We start from the raw sequence: 19,773 nt of genomic DNA, 5'->3' as shown, positions 1-19,773 counted from the left end.
GCCACCCAGCTACACTTCCGCTATCCTCTCTCAGCCGTACACCTATCAACATGCATTCAGCTCAAATCAGGTAAAAAGGGTGCTTTATAATATCAGTGGCTTCCCGGGTGGGGGGCATCCACATAAGTTTGCTTCAGGCAACAAAAAAGTCTAGAACCTGTCCTGCCCTGCTGCCATACACATGCTGGATTCTTGGCAGAGGCCGTCGTTATCTAGTGTGTGTACAGAGCTTAAAGAGGAGCTGTCAGCCATACTATCTCGGGAAAAAAACACATATATAAGTAGATAAATACTTGCTCTACTTACATAACATATGTATTGCACTGTCCACATTTTGATTTCAGTGATTTTTCTATAGTAAAAAAAAAAGAGAAAAGAAAATGTTTCTTAGCGTTTTCCATTTTGTCTGTGTCTATCTTGAAGCCAATCCTGACATCATTTCCTCCCTTACTCTGTCTGTGTATCATTGCCGGCCGCCCCTCCCAGTCTTCAGACATTCTCCTCCAGCTCTACAGTAGAAAGTGCATTGTCTCAGCATGAGAAATATTGGACAATCAGAGAGTAACAGAGGTGTGGGAGTGGAAAACAGGAGGGAAAAAGGCTTCAGCCAATCAGGCTGCATTAATTTTGTCTGAGGGGAAAGTAAAGAAGAAAAAAATAAAACCCAGCATGCTCTGCAACTTCCTTTGTGCAGCAGATGTACCACATAAGAGCTAGGGAAACTGGGGAATGATATTTTATGGAGAAGAAAATGAAGAGTGATTTTTACCTTTTGGACTGCCTGGTTAGCATCCTTATTACTTGTTCACCAGATAAAAATAAAGAGTTGTTTTTTGATTTTATGCCCGACAGTTACACTTTAACTCTGCGCCCTGCTGCCTAGGCATCAATTGCTCTATATCTGTACCTCTGAATGGAGGAGCCGTACCAAAATGATACACCTATGTCTGCAGTTGGGTGCAATCATCAGGAACATGGAGCTATTGATATGAAAATAGAATTACAGGTTTGTAAATCTTTCTATCCTCAGGAAAAAACAGATGCAATTACCATGCTATAAAGAACTGGAATCCTTTCAAAAAGACGTTATCTGCACTAAGCCTGGAAGCCTAACGGAGTTCCTGTCCAAGTTTCATATCTTCATGCCTGCAGTCACGTAAGTGTCTCCGCCATCACTTATAGCATCATCCATAATCCTGCAACCCTATAATGGAAACATAGCTGTACTGTTGGGGCACTTGAGGACAGCATTGGGGAGCTCTGGTCTAGTGTGTGTGCAAGGCTATAATGAAAGGACCACTATAGCGAAAACATTATAAAATGTAAAATACACATACAAATAAAAAGTACATTTCTTCCAGAGTAGAATGAGCTATAAATGACTTTTATCCCAAGTTGCTGTCACTTATACTAGGTAGTAAAAATATGAAGTAAAATATGAAGTAACTGACTACCTACTATAACTGATGGCAACATATGAGAAAGGTAATTTATGGCACATTGTACTCTGGGAGAACTGTACTTTTTATTTATGCATTTTTCGTGTATTTTAAACTGTAAAATGTTTCACGTTAGTGGTCATTTAAATTAGTTACCAAGATGTGATAACAGAGAAATATGCCTGGCTGGCACTGGTAATATATACCAACTTATATCTGAAGCACACCATCTGTAAAACGATGAAGTTAACCACTTGAGGACCGCAGGGTTAAACCCCCCCCCCCAAAGACTAGGCCATTTTTCTGAAATTGGGCCACTGCAGCTTTAAGGCCTCGCTACAGGTCCGCACAACTCAGCACCCCTCCCCCCCCCCCCAACAGAGGTTTCTGTTGGTGGGGTCTGATTGCTCCCCCAGTGCTGTTGTTGTTTTTTTTTTTGCTTCTTTTTTTGTCAATATTTACTTATTTTACTATTAAATTTTACGCTTTTTTTTTCCTCCTATGTTCCCCCATCCCTCCCCCCACCAGCCAATCAGCGTGAGCGGCTGTCTTAGGCTTCAGCCTATGTTTTGAACCAATTCTGAAATAGAGTTCGCTCGAACCTCGGATTTTAGGTTCGCGAACCTCGAACGCGAAAACGCGGGAAAAGTTTGCGAACATGCAAACTTTCAAACCGCCATAGACTTCCATGGGCAGGTGAACCTTCTAAACTAAAAACATTAATTGTGGCCACTAAAGTGATGGTAAGGATGTTTCAAGGGGTCTAACACCTGTAGGGGGGCATGGCGGAGTGGGATACACGCCAAAAGTCACGGGTAAAAAAAAAAATCAGGATTTTACGCACAGAAATCACATTTTATTGCTTTCTGCACCACGGTGACCACGAGTAATGGTCGGGGAATCAGGGTTCGATTCCAGTCCGGAGTGGGAGCCTGAGAAACGGCTACTACCACACATCCAGTGGCGTATCTGTGTAAAATAGCGCCTATGGCAAACACTTAAATTGCGCCCCCCGGCCCCGCCCCCAAGAAGAGTCTCATTCCCCCATAATAAAAGCAGCCAGGTGCCTCAAGATAAGAAGTTAAATATCCAGGTGCCTCAAGATAATTAAGTAGCAGTGTCCCCTATATACATAATTTGAGTAGATATGTTCCACAGACAATAGCATTAAGAAGGCACATGTGCTCCTAGATATCAATATAAGGTATAGTTATATGTGCATGCCACATTTGAAAAGTGCTCATCTAAGGACAGTTACTGGCATGACTATGTACTCTGTAAAGTGTTGCAGAAGATGTCAGGGCTATATAAATACAGTACATAATAATAATATGGTAGGACATTAGACTATGACTATGGTAGGATTAGATTGTTAGCTCCTCTGATGACAGTTATTGACATGACCATGTACTCTGTAAAGTGCTGCAGAAGATGTCAGGGCTATATAAATACATAATAATAATATGGTAGGACATTAGACTATGACTATGGTAGGATTAGCTTGTGAGCTCCTCTGAGGACAGTTATTGACATGACCATGTACTCTGTAAAGTGCTGCAGAAGATGTCAGTGCTATATAAATACATACTAATAACAATATGATTGGACATTAGACTATGACTATGGTAGGACTCGATTGTGAGCTCCTTTGAGGACAGTCAGTGACATGACTATGTACTCTGTAATGTGCTGCAGAAGATTTCAGTGCTATATAAATACATAATAATAATATGGAAGGACATTAGACTAGGACTATGGAAGGGTTAGATTGTGAGCTCCTCTGAGGACAGTCAGTGGCATGACTATGTACTCTGTAATGTGCTGCAGAAGATTTCAGTGCTATATAAATACATAATAATAATATGACTGGACATTAGACTATGACTATGGCAGGATTAGAGTGTGAGCTCCTCTGAGGACAGTCAGTGACATGACTATGTACTCTGTAATGTGCTGCAGAATATGTCAGTGCTATATAAATACATAATAATAATATGGCAGGACATTAGACTATGACTATGGTATGATTGGATTGTGAGCTCCTCTGAGGACAGTCAGTGGCATGACTATGTACTCTGTAAAGTGCTGCAGAAAATTTCCGTGCTATATAAATACATAATAATAATATGACTGGACATTAGACTATGACTATGGCAGGATTAGAGTGTGAGCTCCTCTGAGGACAGTCAGTGACATGACTATGTACTCTGTAATGTGCTGCAGAATATGTCAGTGCTATATAAATACATAATAATAAAATGGCAGGACATTAGACTATGACTATGGTATGATTAGATTGTGAGCTCCTCTGAGGACAGTCAGTGGCATGACTATGTACTCTGTAAAGTGCTGCAGAAAATTTCCGTGCTATATAAATACATAATAATAATATGACTGGACATTAGACTATGACTATGGCAGGATTAGAGTGTGAGCTCCTCTGAGGACAGTCAGTGACATGACTATGTACTCTGTAATGTGCTGCAGAAGACTTCAGTGCTATATAAATACATAATAATAATATGGTAGGACATTAGACCATGACTATGGTATGATTAGACTGTGAGCTCCTCTGAGGACAGTCAGTGACGTGACTATGTACTCTGTAAAGTGCTGTAGGAGATGTCAGTGCTATATAAATACATAATAATAATATGGTAGGACATTACACTATGACTATGGTAAGGATTAGAGCGTGAGCTCCTCTGAGGACAGTCAGTGACATGACTATGTACTCTGTAATGTGCTGCAGAAGACTTCAGTGCTATATAAATACATAATAATAATATGGTAGGACATTACACCATGACTATGGTATGATTAGACTGTGAGCTCCTCTGAGGACAGTCAGTGACATGACTATGTACTCTGTAAAGTGCTGTAGGAGATGTCAGTGCTATATAAATACATAATAATAATATGGTAGGACATTACACTATGACTATGGTAAGGATTAGAGCGTGAGCTCCTCTGAGGACAGTCAGTGACATGACTATGTACTCTGTAATGTGCTGCAGAAGATGTCAGTGCTATATAAATACATAATAATAATATGGTAGGACATTAGACTATGGCTATGGTGGGATTAGTGTGAGCTCCTCTGAGGACAGTCAGTGACATGACTATGTACTCTGTAAAGTGCTGCAGAAGGTGTGTGTGTGTGTGGGGGGGGGGGGGGGGGGGAGGGAGCAATGGAACTAAATGCAGCTACTGATGGAACAATTTCCTGAAAGAATCTCCAAAAATCGGCTGGCCGGGAGGCGGGAGCAATAGGAATGTGATGTGTACCTTTTTAAGGGTGGTGCAACAGATGGGGGGGGGTTAAGGGAAGCAGGGAGAGCAAGTTGAGGAAATGGGCAATAAGAAGTGTTGGAAAGGCAGGGGGGGGGGGGGGGGGCGACACAAGTGAGGGCAAAAAAAAGAGAGAGAGAGAGAGAAGGAAGGGTGGGAGATAAGGATGTGGAGGAACAGACTGTGTGGAATGGGAGAAATCACACCAAGGCAATCTTCACCAGCCCCGTTGGGCAGGAACATCACACCACAATTATGCTGCACAGTACAGGAGAGAGAGGGGGCAGAGCACATGCTGGAAGCAGAGAGAGGACAGGAAGTAATCAGCATAATAATCTTATCTATATTGTAGGGAGCTGCCTCTCTCTGCTCCGGTAACTTCACACACATGGTTATCAGCTTCCCCACGGCTCATCTCCTGCCTGTCTGTGTCACTCGGCTGCAGCTACACAGACTCTTGTTCTCCTCTATGTTCCATCCCCCATCAGCCCCAGCGGCAGCAGCAGGGCTCCACACAGCCAATCAGGAGGGGGATATGAGCAGTGTCTACGTTGCCTGGGCGACATAAGCTGTAGAGAGGTGAATGGGACGCGACAAGTGTCTCCTTCTGCTGTATGGCCCTGGCGGCCAGCTAAAACACCGCCATGGGAAGGGGCCAGGAGGTGATCAGACCTGGCTGGGAGGGAGAGAGGGGATTCTCTTATTTATGCGCCCCCTGGGAGGTGAGTGACAAGGGCGCCTAAAGCAGGAGCCCCATGTGCACGCCTCCAGATCCGCCTCTGCACACATCCAAGGAAGGACCCAAATGTGCTGTATAAGTAATGTACCTGCCCTGACCGTGCTTTGCAGACTAGGCATCTGTGGTCAGATGGACCCTTGACCTAACGCTGTGTGCCAGAGATGAAACCACTTGCCTTTAATGAGAGTCTGTTATGGAGGGCAAGTCTGCAATCCATTCAAGTGAAAGGTATGCACGGCCTACCAGGTATAATAAAATGTGCAGTGACAGATGCATTGAAAGGTATTCAGTGACTGCTGGTATAACAATGTGCAGTCGCACAGGTGCAGTGAACAGGTATGAGGTATGCAGTGACTGGTAATATAAAAACTGCGCGCTGTCACGCAGGTGCAGTAAACAGGTATGCATGGACTGGTATTACAAATGTGCAGCTGACACACACACACAGGTACAGTGAACAGTTATGCAGTGACTGCTGGTATATAACACTGCGTGCTGTCATGCAGGTGCAGTGAACATGAACAAGTATGCATTGTTGGACTGATATTACAAATGTGCAACTGTCACACACAGGTGCAGTCAGTGAACAGTTATGCAGTGACTGGTATTATATAACACTGTGTGCTGTCACGCAGGTGCAGTGAACATGAACAGGTATGCACGGTCGGACTGGTATTACAAATGTGCAGCTGTCACACACGGGTGCAGTGAAAAGGTGTGCACTGAATGTGCTGGGCCTTGCACAGTACAGCAATTAGCAAGGGCCAGCTGCGACACACAGGGCTGTATAATGCAGTGTCAGTGGCACACAAAAAAAAGAAAACTTCACAAGAACATTAGCTCTGAAAAGAGCTCTTTTTGTGGTGCTTTTCAAGAGCCTAACTTTTTGTGGTGCTTTTCAAGAGCCTAACTAAGCTTTCCCTAATCTTGCAGCAACGCTCTCCCTTCTCTCATTACTGCAGCAACAGCGAGTGAGATAAAGGCCGACGCAGCTGCCTTATATAGGGGGGGGGGCTCCAGGAGGGAGTGCAGCCTGATTGGCTGTCATGTGTCTGCTGACTGATGTAGAGGGTCAAAGTTTAGCCCAATGATGTAGTATAGGGGCGGGTCAAACTCGCCATAAAGTTCGCGGCTGAACTGTTCGGGACAACTCTAATCTGAAACATGCCTGAAGAAAAAACTTAAAGAGGAACTCCAGTGAAAATAATATAATAAAAAAAAGCGCTTTATTTTTACCATAATTATGTATAAATGATTTAGTCAGTGTTTGCTCATTGTAAAATCTTTCCTCTCCCAGATTCACATTCTGACATGTATTACATGGTGACATTTTTACTGTGGGCAGGTTATATAGCTGCTCCTAGCTGTTTTGGCTGTTGCAGACAGCTATAAACAGCCATTTCCTGTCTGTGAACATTGTTACATTGTGGCAGTTTGCCCAGAGTACCGTACGGTACCAGAGGCTCTTGTGGGAGGGGTTTCAGCACAAAATCAGTCATACAGCGCCCCCTGATGGTCTGTTTGTGAAAATCATTTTATTTCTCATGTAAAAGGGGGTATCAGCTACTGATTGGGATAAAGTTAAATTCTTGGTCGGAGTTTCTCTTTAAAGTTTCGAAAGCTTGCAAATACATCTTGTACAGTTAGTCATTGAAGGTATCACTTAAACAACTTTTGTTGTTATGTCTTCAAGTATGTTGTGGCTCCCCTTTCATGTGCAGTAAAGCCCCTCCCCTTACATGTGCAGCTCCCTCTTCTATGTGTATCATCCATTCATTGCAGCCGCCTTCTTTCATGAACAGCTCCATTGGGCATCAGCTTTCTACTTCCATGTGCTGCTTCCCATTTACAGCCTTTGTGGCCTTTCCAGAAATCTAGCCTCTGCGCATAGCAACTACTGTACATCTTTTTACATCTACAGTATATTTATTAGAGAATTAGCATGGCATTGTACCTCAGAAAGGGAAAGGTTTATGCTAGGCGTATGAATCAAAGAGCCTATCCCTTTGTACAAAGGACATCACCCCACGGCAGGGCTTCCCAACCCTGTCCTCATGTACCACCAATGGTGCAGGTTTTGCAGAAAACCACAAATATTCTCAGGTGAAGCAATTAGTGTCTCAGCAGAGCTGATTAGCTACCTCTGTGGATTTCCACAAAACATGCTTTGTAGTTGGTACTTGAGTATAGGGTTAGGAAGCCTTGCCCTATAGTACTTATAATGGTACTGCATTTGCTATGCTATTACAGCAAAGTGTTTGATAAAAAAATAAAGCACCTTTGTATCCTGTCTAGTGGTGACCGTGAGGCGGTGAAAAGAATTGCCTATGAATTTGTAGAGACGAAAGCTAAGGAAGGAGTGGTGTATGTGGAGGTCAGGTACAACCCTCATCTTTTCGCCAACTGCAAAGTGGATCCCATTCAGTGGAACCAAGAAAGGTAAGCTCTGGCCTATATCTGAATTGCTAACGTGGGCTTGAATCACAAAAGGGTGCTAACTTAGTTAGCACTCCTAAAAGCCCCTTAGCACGCCTAAAGCCCTTTAGGATGCGCAAAGTTTTGCGCACAAAGTTATGTGCCCAATATGTCGCATGGTGTGACGTTTCAGGCGCACCCAGTGCAACGTTTTAGGGGCACCCGGTGCGATGTGTTAGGCGCACCCGGAGTGACATTAAAATTTGCGCGCGATCAATAAAAGCTTTGGGGCGTGCTAACTGCTTAGCATCCTAGTTAGCACGCTCAAAACTTTTAGGCGTGCTGAGTTAGTACCCTTTTGCGAATCGAGCCCCATGTGGCCAAACAAGCACTAAGTGACTTATCATGAATAACTGGCTGGATATTTGTCACATGATAACGAAGAGGTTGTATAGATACAGATGCAGGCATTTCCCGCTCTCCAATGTAGTCCTTATCTGCTTTATATCCAAACCGAGATCCTCGTAGACATGGTACCTTTAACCTCCTTAGCGGTAACCCCGTGCTGGACACGGGGTAAGCCGCCGGAGGGTGCCGCTCAGGCCCTGCTGGGCCGATTTGCATCATTTTTTTTTTCAAACACGCAGCTAGCACTTTGCTAGCTGCTTGTTGCGATCGCCGCCGCCGATGCGCCGCTACCCGCCACGATACATGGGCCCCCCCCGCATACCTCTTGCGCAGCCTGGCCAATCGGCGCCAGGCTGCGCTATGGGGTGGATCGGGATTCCCTGTGACGTCACGACGTCGATGACGTCACTCCATTCGTCGCCATGGCGACGGGGGAAGCCCTCAAGGAAATCCCGTTCAGAACGGGATTTCCTCATGGGCAAGCGGTGCCGGCAGCGATCGGAGGGGACGGGCGGATGCCGCGGGGAGGGGGGAAGCATGTAGCTAGCGCTAGGCTAGCTACATGCTAAAAAAAAAAGGGGGGAAAACCCTCCCGCGGCAGCGCAGCCGCACGATTCATACCGCCAGGGAGGTTAAAGAACAAGCGACACCCATGCTAACCTAGAAATAAAAAACACATATATAAGTAGATAAATACTACTTCTACTTACATAACAGATGTATTGTGCTATCCACGTAATGATTCCTGTGAATTTTACAAAGTAAAAACGCAGAAAATCCTATTCTAGGCAGTGGCCATTTTGCCAAGCTAATGCTGACATCATATCCTCCCTGACTCTTGTCCCCCCCCCCCCCCCTTTCTCTTGCTCATTGTGTATTTATTAGCTGCCCTCCTCCCAGAGTCTTTTTTATTTACACATCCAATCACTGAGTCACCTCAGCCTGGCTTGTAAACACAAGTGATCAGCTAGGCAGGGAAATAAATGGAAGAGGAGGAATATATTATAGATAAAAAGAACTCCCAGCATTCAAAAGAACTCCCAGCATTCAACTTTTTGGCACTGTTTGGCACTAGGGCCAGTGCTCCTAAAGTATGTAATAACTCCAAACCATAACAGCAGAAAAAAGTTTTGCATGCAGGATTAGAATCTTTATCACTTAATACACTCAGACCAGTTGCTGTTGAAATTTGATTTTTATGGTGACAATACCGCTTTAACAGCTGGAATTCTGCTGACCATCTGCTGAAAGAATGGGTATGAGTACTACCAAAAAATCATCTGCTCTTAAAGAGACACTGAAGCCAGGCTAAATTCCCTTTTTTAACTGGTATTTATGTTCATCACTATAACCTAAGCTAAATCGCCGCTATCCTGCAGCAAAACGAGGGGTTAATAACCCCCCAAATCCCCTCTGTTCAGTCCGGGGAGCGCTTCCTGAATGAGGCAGAGCTAATGGCTGTAGCTCTGCCTCTAAGCACGTCAATCCCGGCTGATCGCCGCCTCTCCCCGCCCCTCTCAATCTGCCTTCATAGAGAGGGGCGGGGGAGAGGCGGAGATCCATGCGGGGATTGACGCGCATGGAGGCAGAGTTGCAGCCATAAGCTCTGCCTCCATGAGCAGCAAAATCCACGACCAAGAAAGTCGTAGATTTTGCAGGGGGGATTTGGGGGGTATTAACCCCTCGTTTTGCCGGGGGATATCGGCGATTTGGCTTGGGTTATAGTTATGAACATAAATACAAGTTAAAAAAGGGAATTTAGCCTGGCTTCAGAGTCTCTTTAACCAAAAGCCCAATACAATGGGATGAATTATTTTGATGTGTGTGGAGTATGAGTAGAGTATGTTGCCATAAATATGGCAACATCATCCAGTGGTAAAAAAAAAAAAAAAAAGGAAAAACTCAGTCTACAGTGATATGACCAAACCTCAAACCGAAGCTTGTTATCTAAACCAATGCCAGTTTACTGCAGACATGATCCACATCTATGGGCTATAAACAAAATACTTAGTTTGCAGATGGTAGGCCAAAAAACACTTGAAGTTCGCCTACTATCTCATTTATGGATACCAGTTCAACACAAAGCAACACAAGGATCAATGTGGAACACATTTTATGTGATGGTTAATGGCTCTTAGTCATGGCACTAAATCCTGGTATCGGAATTCTTATCTTAGAGGAGACCTTACTCCAGAAGAGGTCGTTGTACTCGTCAACCAGGGGCTAAAAGAAGGTGAAAGAGATTTCAACATTAAGGTGAAGTCAATCTTGTGCTGTCTGAGACACATGCCAGGTAAGAACACCCAGGATGTCTACCTCAGTATGATCCTCCACCTTATAGTCACTGTACCTAAAGTCCATAAATATTGTGATATCGACACAATTCTAAAATTTTGGCCCTATACGCAGCCACAATGGATTAGAAATGAAGCGAACATGAAGTGCTTTAAATGCAGGCTATCAGCTTTAATTTGAGGGTATTTACATCCAACTCAGGTGAACGTTGTAGGAATTAAAACAGTTTGCATATGTCCCTCCCACTTGTTAAGGGACCAAAAGTAATGGGACTACTGGCATCTCAGCTGTTCCATGACCAGGTGTGTGTTATTCCCTCGTTATCACAATTACAATGAGCAGATAAAAGGTCCAGAGTTAATTTCAAGTGTGCTATTTGCATTTGGAATCTGTTGCTGTCAACTCTCAAGATGAGATCCGAGGAGCTGTCACTATCAGTGAAGCAAACCATCATTAGGCTAACAGAAAAAGAAAAAAAACCCATCAGAGAGATAGCAAAAACATTAGGCGTGGCCAAAACAACTGTTAGGAACATTCTTAAAAAGAAGGAACGCACCGGTGAGCTCACCAACACCAAAAGACCCAGAAGACTACAGAAAACAACTATGGCGGATAACCAAATCATTTTTTCCCTGGTGAAGAAAACACCCTTCACAACAGTTGGTCAGATCAAGAACACTCTACAGGAGGTAGGTGTATATGTGTCAAAGTCAACAATCAAGAGAAGACTTCCCCAGAGTGAATACAGAGGGTTCACCACAAGATGTAAACCATTGGTGAGCCTCAAAAACAGGAAGGCCAGATTAGAGTTTGCTAAACGACATCTAAAAAAGCCTTCACAGTTCTGGAATAACATCCTATGAACATATGAGGCCAAAATCAACTTGTACTAGAGTGATGGGAAGAGAATAGTATGGAGAAGGAAAGGAACTGCTCATGATCCTAAGCATACCACCTCACCAGTGAAGCATGGTGGTGGAGGTAGTGGCATGGTGCCACATGGGCATGCCAATGGAACTGGTTCTCTTGTATTTATTGATGATGTGGCTGCTGACAAAAGCAGCATTATGAATTCACAAGTGTTTCAGGCAATTTTATCTGCTCATATTCAGCCAAATGCTTCAGAACTCATTGGAAGTCACTTCACTGTGCAGAACAATGACCCAAAGCATACTGCAAAAGCAACCAAAGAGTTATTGAAAGGAAAGAAGTGAAATATTATGCAATGGCCAAGTCAATCACCTGACCTGAATCCGATTGAGCTTGCATTTCACTTGCTGAAGACAAAACTGAAGGGAAAATGTCCCCAAGAACAAGCAGCAACTGAGGACAGTTGCAGTAGAGGCCTGGCAGAGCATCACCAGGAATGAAACCCAGCGTCTGCTGATGTCTATGCGTTCCAGACTTCAGGCTGTAATTAACTGCAAAGGATTTGCAATCAAGTATTAAAAAGTGAAAGTTTGATTTATGATTATTATTCTGTCCCATTACTTTTGGTCCCTTAATAAATGGGAGGCACATATGCAAACTGTTGTAATTCCTACACCGTTCACCTGATTTGGATGTAAACGCCCTTAAATTAAAGCTGACAGTCTGCAGTTAAAGCACGTCGAGTTTGTTTCATTTCTTATCCATTGTGGTTGTGTATAGAGCCAAAAATGTTAGAATTGTGTTGATGTCCCAATATTTATGGATCTGACTGTATATGCATGAAAGCCAGGTCAGAATATATTTATCCTAGAGACGATTATAAAAGCTTGAATACTGTAACCTCCAGCTCATGGGGACACCCGAATCCAATTTAGCCAGCCTCATTGTTTACACATACTCTCTCCCTATCTGCACCAATTGTTGTATTTAAGGTGCCCATACACTTACCGATTTTCCCGCCGATATACAGCCGATTCGATCACTGTGATCGAATCGGCTGTGAAATCGTCGCGCACACGCTGACAGAACGATCGATTTCTGTCCGAAATCGATCGTTCCCGACAAATCCCGTCGATCCGTCTGTGCCGAAGATTTTGCTTGATCGCCGGCGGGTGGGGAGTGCGTCGATAGCGGCGTTCGAATGCCTGACGACCGACGCTAGCGCAATACATTACCTGCTCCGGCCGGCGCAAGTCCCCCGGTCTCCGCGGTCACTTCTCCGCGTTTGGCTCCTCCAGCTTCACTCCGCGTTCGGCTCCTCCAGCTTCACTGATCATTTTTACAATCAACTTCTATTCACTTCTATGAGAAAATCAATCGGAAAAACGATCAAAATCAGATTGGATCTGTAGGTAATTATCTATCTGCCCAAAAAAAACAATTGTGTATTCCCAGCATTACAGCATACACACACTCATACGGTCATCTACAATACCTCTTCACAGCAGGAACTCCATTTACCCCTCCTTATAGTCTACACACACCCTCGCTATCAGATCCAACTCTTCTACACGACACATACCCCAATTACCCATTCTTCCTCTCTACACATTCACACACTGCCAGCTCCACCTCATCTGCACAACAAGAACCCCACATTGTTTGCAAGGCTTACAAAATTGTCCCTCTGCAGCAGCTACCTGGATTATTATTTGATCACTACGGTAATTGCAGACTGGGAATAAACAGAACAGAGCTTTTCTGTGCAGGATTCAGTGACTGCAAGCAGAAAGGAGATGCTTTTCCTAACTGAAGAGCTTTTTAAATTACCTTAAAGAAAATCTGTACTCTAAAATTCTTACAATAAAAATCATACCATTCTATTCATTTTGTTCTCCGCCCACCCTCTGTGCTGTTTCTGCCACTCCCTGCTGCAATCCTGGCTTGTAATTGCCATTTTTATGCAGTGTTTACAAACAAAAGACAACGCAAGTGATAGGCTGAGAGTAGCTCAGTGTGTGAGTCATACAGAGTGTGCAGGGGGCCTGGAGAGGGTGTGTATAGCTTCTATCCAATCACAAGCAACACAGCACATTCCAGCCTGAGTGCCTGAGCCCGACAGAGCCGATAAAGGAGAGAAGATTAGATCATATAACAGAGATAATACAGCCACTGTGCAACTAGGAAAGGCTGCAGTAAGACCACATTAGAACAGGAAATAGAACTTATAGGATAGAAGGCTCAACATTTTGTTACAGAGTCTCTTTAATGCTTTAATGATATGACACATTGATCCAATTGCATCTCCACATACTGCTGTACTTTGAATTCGGGCTACTTGTGATTTTCACACATATAACATTAATTTGAGACAATAGTAGTAGAAGTAGGATAACTAGACAGGTAATAAACAGTTTGGAAAAAAGTTTAGGTTGTATGTTTTACCAACATACATGACACAGCACTGGAGGCCAAAAATTCACTAGTGACAACAGAAACCTTACTATTCATGTTTTCTAACAGAGTGGTCCCCTGAGATTGCTGAACTATGTAAAAAATACCACAATGATACAGTTGTGGCGATTGACCTGGCAGGAGATGAAGGACTGAAGAGCGAGACTTTTCCTGGACATCTAAGAGCCTATGAGGTGTGTTCTCTTGATGCACTCATTGCAAGCAAACAAATAGAACCAAGCCAAGTAATACACATAAATTGCCACGTACAAATGCAAATAAAACAGAGAAAAACAACACCGAGGGCCATATCCATTTATTTTTTTTCTCCTGACTTTTCTCTTAGGAGATCATTTTTTTATCTCCTCTTTAAAATATATTTTTATCACTTTGCAATCAAATGTATTTTGAGTATATTCTTGCTTACAGTTGGTTTAAAATGCATTTTATTGACAATGGCCCATATGCAGTTCACTTTTCTCCTGAGTTTTCTCCTAGGAGATACTAGGGGATGTGTGTAGGAGGCGCCCAAGATATAGTAACTCTCTATAACAAATGGTAAGTCTCTCTTACCTTAGGGGTGTCACATTCAAGAAGACGGTGTTTTCGATAAATACAAATGTTTTTTACAGTGCACATCAGACAACACGTTTCGCGGTGGAGGACCGCTTCAACAGGTCAACTTCAAGTGCCTTAAAAGAAAATTCAATGACAAGCACTCTGGAACTAATACCAATCAAATATGTATAAAACCATAAGAGACATATAAGAAACAAGATAAAGGCCTAGTGCACACCAGAGCAGTTCTGCTGCGGTTTGCGATCCGCTTGCGGGTGCGGATCCGCTAGGGTAATGTATTTCAATGGGCTGGTGCACACCAGAGCGGGAGGCGTTTTGCAGAAACGCATACTCCCGGGCTGCTGCAGATTTTGGATTGCGGATGCGTTTCTGCCTCAATGTTAAGTATAGGAAAAACGCAAACCGCTCTGAAAAACGGCACTTCAGAGCGGTTTGCCAGGCGTTTTTTGTTACAGTAGCTGTTCAGTAACAGCTTTACTGTAACAATACATGAAATCTACTACACCAAAAACGCTTCACAAAACCGCAAAATGCTAGCTGAAACGCTACAGAAAAATAAGAAAAAGCGTTTCAAAATCTGCTAGCATTTTGCGGATCTGCTAGCGGTTTTTGGTGTGCACCAGGCCAAACAGTACAAATATTCGGAATGTGAGCAGTATCACATCTTGCATCAATAGGATCAAAACATGTATAAATTAATTAAAAAAAAGGAAAAACCTATATAATTTTATAAGCAAAAACCTTAAGGTGTTTCTTAACCACTTGAGGACCACAGTGGTGAACCCCCCTAAAGACCAGGCACATTTTTACTAAAATGGCCACTGCAGCTTTAAGGCCAAGCTGCAGGGCCACACGACACAGAACACAAGTGATTACCCCCCCCTTTTCCCCCCACCAACAGAGCTCTCTGTTGGTGGGGTCTGATCGCACCCCAGTTGTTTATTTATTTATTTTTTTAATAAATATTTATGTTTGGTTTTTTTTCCTTGACTATTTTTTTAATTTATTTATTTTCCAATCCCCTCCCTCCCCCCCAACCGGCCAATCACGGCGATTGGCTGTCATAGGCTTCTGCCTACGAGAGCCGATCACTTTCTTTTCCCCCCAGGGGTTGTCCCCAGTACAGCGCTGCTGCTGATCGCAGCGCTGTTGTATTGCTACAGAAAAAGTGACACCACTTACAAATGTAGCACTTGCAGGTTCTTTCAGATTCCTCCAAAATCAGAGACAAGTAACAAGGTTAACAAGTTTATTGAATATGATATACAATACCAAGTTATTGGAAAGAAGACAGAGAATAACAGCATAACATAAGTATCAGAATTATAAACACATCACATCACCTTGTATTTCCTAGGTGTCCCGCTCAAGGTTGCAGTAACTTCTATCTGTCCTAGAGAGCAACTCTTCCCTCACGATAGTTTAGAAGTTCCTCAGACGGGAAGCGCAGTCAGTCTTAACTAGGTGGCCAGCCCAGCTATGAGTTGAGAGAATTCTGATGGTCTGGAAATAGCAGCTGAGTTTTATAGCACTTCATCCCATAGACCAACATGGAACTCCATGTTAGCCTATGGAGTATGATAGAAAAAAACCCTTTTTGGCGATCAGCAACTCTCTGAACAAGTGATAATAGCTGGAATCCCACCAATTAGGCCATATTTCGGTCAGCATACTTCTGATAGATTTATGGCCCCCTTTCATATGTCCATCCGCCCATCTACACAATTAGATATTCACACTGGAATACAAGTACTAGATTTACGACCCATTAATAGAGTCATAGTCATGCAATATAGCTTAAACAATATCCTAATGTCCCCTAACTTCATACACTAAGAGGCCATTAGTTCATAAATGAAGAGTCTTAAATGATGGGTCAGATTAGTACTTTCTGTATATGCAAGCACTCCCTATAATGGTGCTTTTTAAGTAACATATGACTCATAGACCCATCTGTGTTAGTTTCCTGATAAACAAGTATTAACGAAGTCCACCCGACTCAAATGAACCAATATACAGATCTGAATGAAAAGATTCACACAAGATGGCTTACTACACCATCAGTACAATATGGCGCATAAAAGCTATAGCACTACAGCTGTACTAACAGTAAAGATGGCGGTTTCACCGTCTAACAGTCTCCCGAGCGGCTGTTGAGACTCCCCCCGAGTAGGAGATGCGCGCGCACAGTGCGCGCAAACTCCTGCAAAATGCAGCCCCAGGACTTGACGCCAATCGGCGTTAGGCGGTCCTGGGGCTGCCGCCGTGGCCATGCCCATTGGCGTGAGGCGGCCCTGGGGAGGTTAATGTAACATAATTTGCATAAATAGCTAGAAGAGCTTCAAAAGAAATGACAAATACTGAGTACTGATAAAAAAGGCGTACATGATGTGCATAAGGATATATGACAGTATAAAGTGGCCAGTGAGATGGGAGCAGACGGTAACTGAAAGAAGTGGTTCTAAGCAAGCTACCTGTGGGTGAACTATCAGATATAAGGATAGTGATAGTGGTGGTAAAGGGGTGAGTATGGAGCAGAAGGACTTGCAAGGAGCCAGCTGCAAACACTATCCAAAGCAATTAGAATAATCTGAGGTGCGGGGAAGAGATGGAGTCTCCCACTTACCTGGGGGAACCAGAATGATATCCGCCTTGAGCACCTGTGAGCAGTCGCTGTTGAATGGAAAAAGTTGTGAATATACCACCTAGGAAAAAATGCAGGTGAAAAGTGAATTGTATATGTCCCAAGGTGTGAAAATATCACCTGGGACAGCTGTGCCCAACCTAAGGCCCGCAGGCCATTTGCGGCCCGCAAATCCAACGTTTGTGGCCCGCGGAGGTATCCTGGCACCAGTCTGACCCCCCCGATTGTCGCCAGCAACACTCACCCGTCCGCGATCCCGCGAGAGCCGCAGCTTCCCAATTGGCTTCACTCGTCGCTATGGCGATGATCGGACATGACGTCATCAACGTCATGACGTCATACGCAGTTCCGATCCTCCCCATAGCAAAGCTGGGTGTTGATTGGGAGGCTGCGCCATCGCTGGATCCCTGGGAGGTATGTATACCGGAGGTGATCGGGGGCGATCGGAGGGGACCGGAGGGACTTGGGGGACATGGTTAGCTAGCCAAGTGCTAGCCCAACCAAGTAAAACCATTTTTATTTTTAAAAAATCCTCCCGGGGTCATGTGATCCTCTGCCGCGGCTAGCCCGACACTGTGTCGGGCTTACCGCCAGGGAGGTTAATATGAAGTGCGGCCCTCGGGCAAAAAAAGGTTGGGCACCACTGAAACCTCAGGAGAAAAAGTTTATTGCATATGGGCCAAAGCGTTATCTAATATTATAAAGTTTATTAGTGACTTATCCCTAATAAGCACGGTGGCTTAGTGAATAGCACTCTCGCCTTGCAGTGCCGGGTCCCTGCCCAGCCCAGGCACTATCTGCATGGAGTTTGCATGTTCTCCCTGTGTCTGGGTGGCTTTCCTCCAGGCACAACAGTTTCCTCCCACATCCAGAATACATACAGACAAGTTAATTGGCTTCTACCAAAATTGCCCCTAAACAATGATGGGCATACGACTATGGTAGGGATTAGATTGTGAGCCCCTCTGAGGGACAGTTAATGACATGATTGGAGAGAAGGAGGAGGAGATCGGTACTGCTAATAAACTTTTTAATCCAGAGTAATGTACATAGATGCTTCAGCATGCAGTATACTTGCATAATAATACAGGCATTTCAAGTCATCATGGAAGCATTAAATAATGCAAACGTACCAGGTCTAAAAGAGTGGAGTGGTGGGTGCTGGGCACAGGTGCCTTACGGCCGTTTCATGCACAATTGCAGCTATACTCCCTATACTGGAGCAGCTATACTCCCTATACTGGAGCAACTATACTCCCTATACTGGAGCAGCTATACTCCCTATACTGGGGGCAACTATACTCCCTATACTGGAGCAGCTATACTCCCTATACTGGAGCAGCTATACTCCCTATACTGGAGCAGCTATACTCCCTATACTGGGCAGCTATGCTCCCTATACTGGAGCAGCTATACTCCCTATACTGGAGCAACTATACTCCCTATACTGGAGCAGCTATACTCCCTATACTGGGGGCAACTATACTCCCTATACTGGAGCAGCTATACTCCCTATACTGGAGCAGCTATACTCCCTATACTGGAGCAGCTATACTCCCTATACTGGGCAGCTATGCTCCCTATACTGGAGCAGCTATACTCCCTATACTGGGCAGCTATACTCCCTATACTGGGACAGCTATACTCCCTATACTGGAGCAGCTATACTCCCTATACTGGGCAGCTATGCTCCCTATACTGGAGCAGCTATACTCCCTATACTGGGCAGCTATGCTCCCTATACTGGAGCAGCTATACTCCCTATACTGGGCAGCTATGCTCCCTATACTGGGGCAGCTATACTCCCTATACTGGGGCAGCTATACTCCCTATACTGGAGCAGCTATACTCCCTATACTGGGCAGCTATGCTCCCTATACTGGAGCAGCTATACTCCCTATACTGGGCAGCTATGCTCCCTATACTGGAGCAGCTATACTCCCTATACTGGGCAGCTATGCTCCCTATACTGGAGCAGCTATACTCCCTATACTGGGCAGCTATGCTCCCTATACTGGGGCAGCTATACTCCCTATACTGGGGCAGCTATACTCCCTATACTGGAGCAGCTATACTCCCTATACTGGGCAGCTATGCTCCCTATACTGGGGCAGCTATACTCCCTATACTGGGCAGCTATGCTCCCTATACTGGAGCAGCTATACTCCCTATACTGGGGCAGCTATACTCCCTATACTAGGACAGCTATACTCCCTATACTAGGACAGCTATACACCCATACTGGGGGCAACTATACTCCCCATACTGGGGGCAACTATACTCCCTATACTGGAGCAGCTATACTCCCTATACTGGAGCAGCTATACTCCCTATACTGGAGCAGCTATACTCCCTATACTGGAGCAGCTATACTCCCTATACTGGGACAGCTATACTCCCTATACTGAGGCAGCTATACTCCCTATACTAGGACAGCTATACTCCCTATACTAGGACAGCTATACTCCCTATACTAGGACAGCTATACTCCCTATACTGGGGAAACTATACTCCCTATACTGGGACAGCTATACTCCCTATACTGGAGCAGCTATACTCCCTATACTGGGACAGCTATACTCCCTATACTAGGCAGCTATACTCCCTATACTGGGGAAACTATTCTCCCTATACTGGGG

At 44.3% G+C, this 19,773-nt stretch overlaps 1 protein-coding gene across 3 annotated transcripts in view; it reads left to right on the top strand.

Annotated features, from left to right (window-relative positions):
* Positions 1-19,773, top strand: part of LOC137542241 (adenosine deaminase-like) — a 47,472-nt gene that overhangs the window by 15,327 nt on the left and 12,372 nt on the right. For 2 of the 3 annotated variants that reach the window (XM_068264006.1, XM_068264007.1), the window contains 4 exons: positions 1,031-1,156; positions 7,765-7,908; positions 10,470-10,585; positions 13,981-14,105. In XM_068264006.1, coding sequence (XP_068120107.1) covers positions 1,031-1,156; positions 7,765-7,908; positions 10,470-10,585; positions 13,981-14,105 — 511 coding nt within the window. Of the gene's footprint in view, positions 1-1,030; positions 1,157-5,606; positions 5,698-7,764; positions 7,909-10,469; positions 10,586-13,980; positions 14,106-19,773 lie in introns of those variants that run through there. The other variant, XM_068264008.1, reaches the window with a different exon arrangement.

Source organism: Hyperolius riggenbachi, chromosome 12, assembly GCF_040937935.1.
Source record: "Hyperolius riggenbachi isolate aHypRig1 chromosome 12, aHypRig1.pri, whole genome shotgun sequence".
Classification (NCBI taxonomy): domain Eukaryota; kingdom Metazoa; phylum Chordata; class Amphibia; order Anura; family Hyperoliidae; genus Hyperolius; species Hyperolius riggenbachi.
The sequence above is the reverse complement of the archived record's forward strand: the minus strand, read 5'-3'. Positions and strand labels throughout refer to the sequence as shown.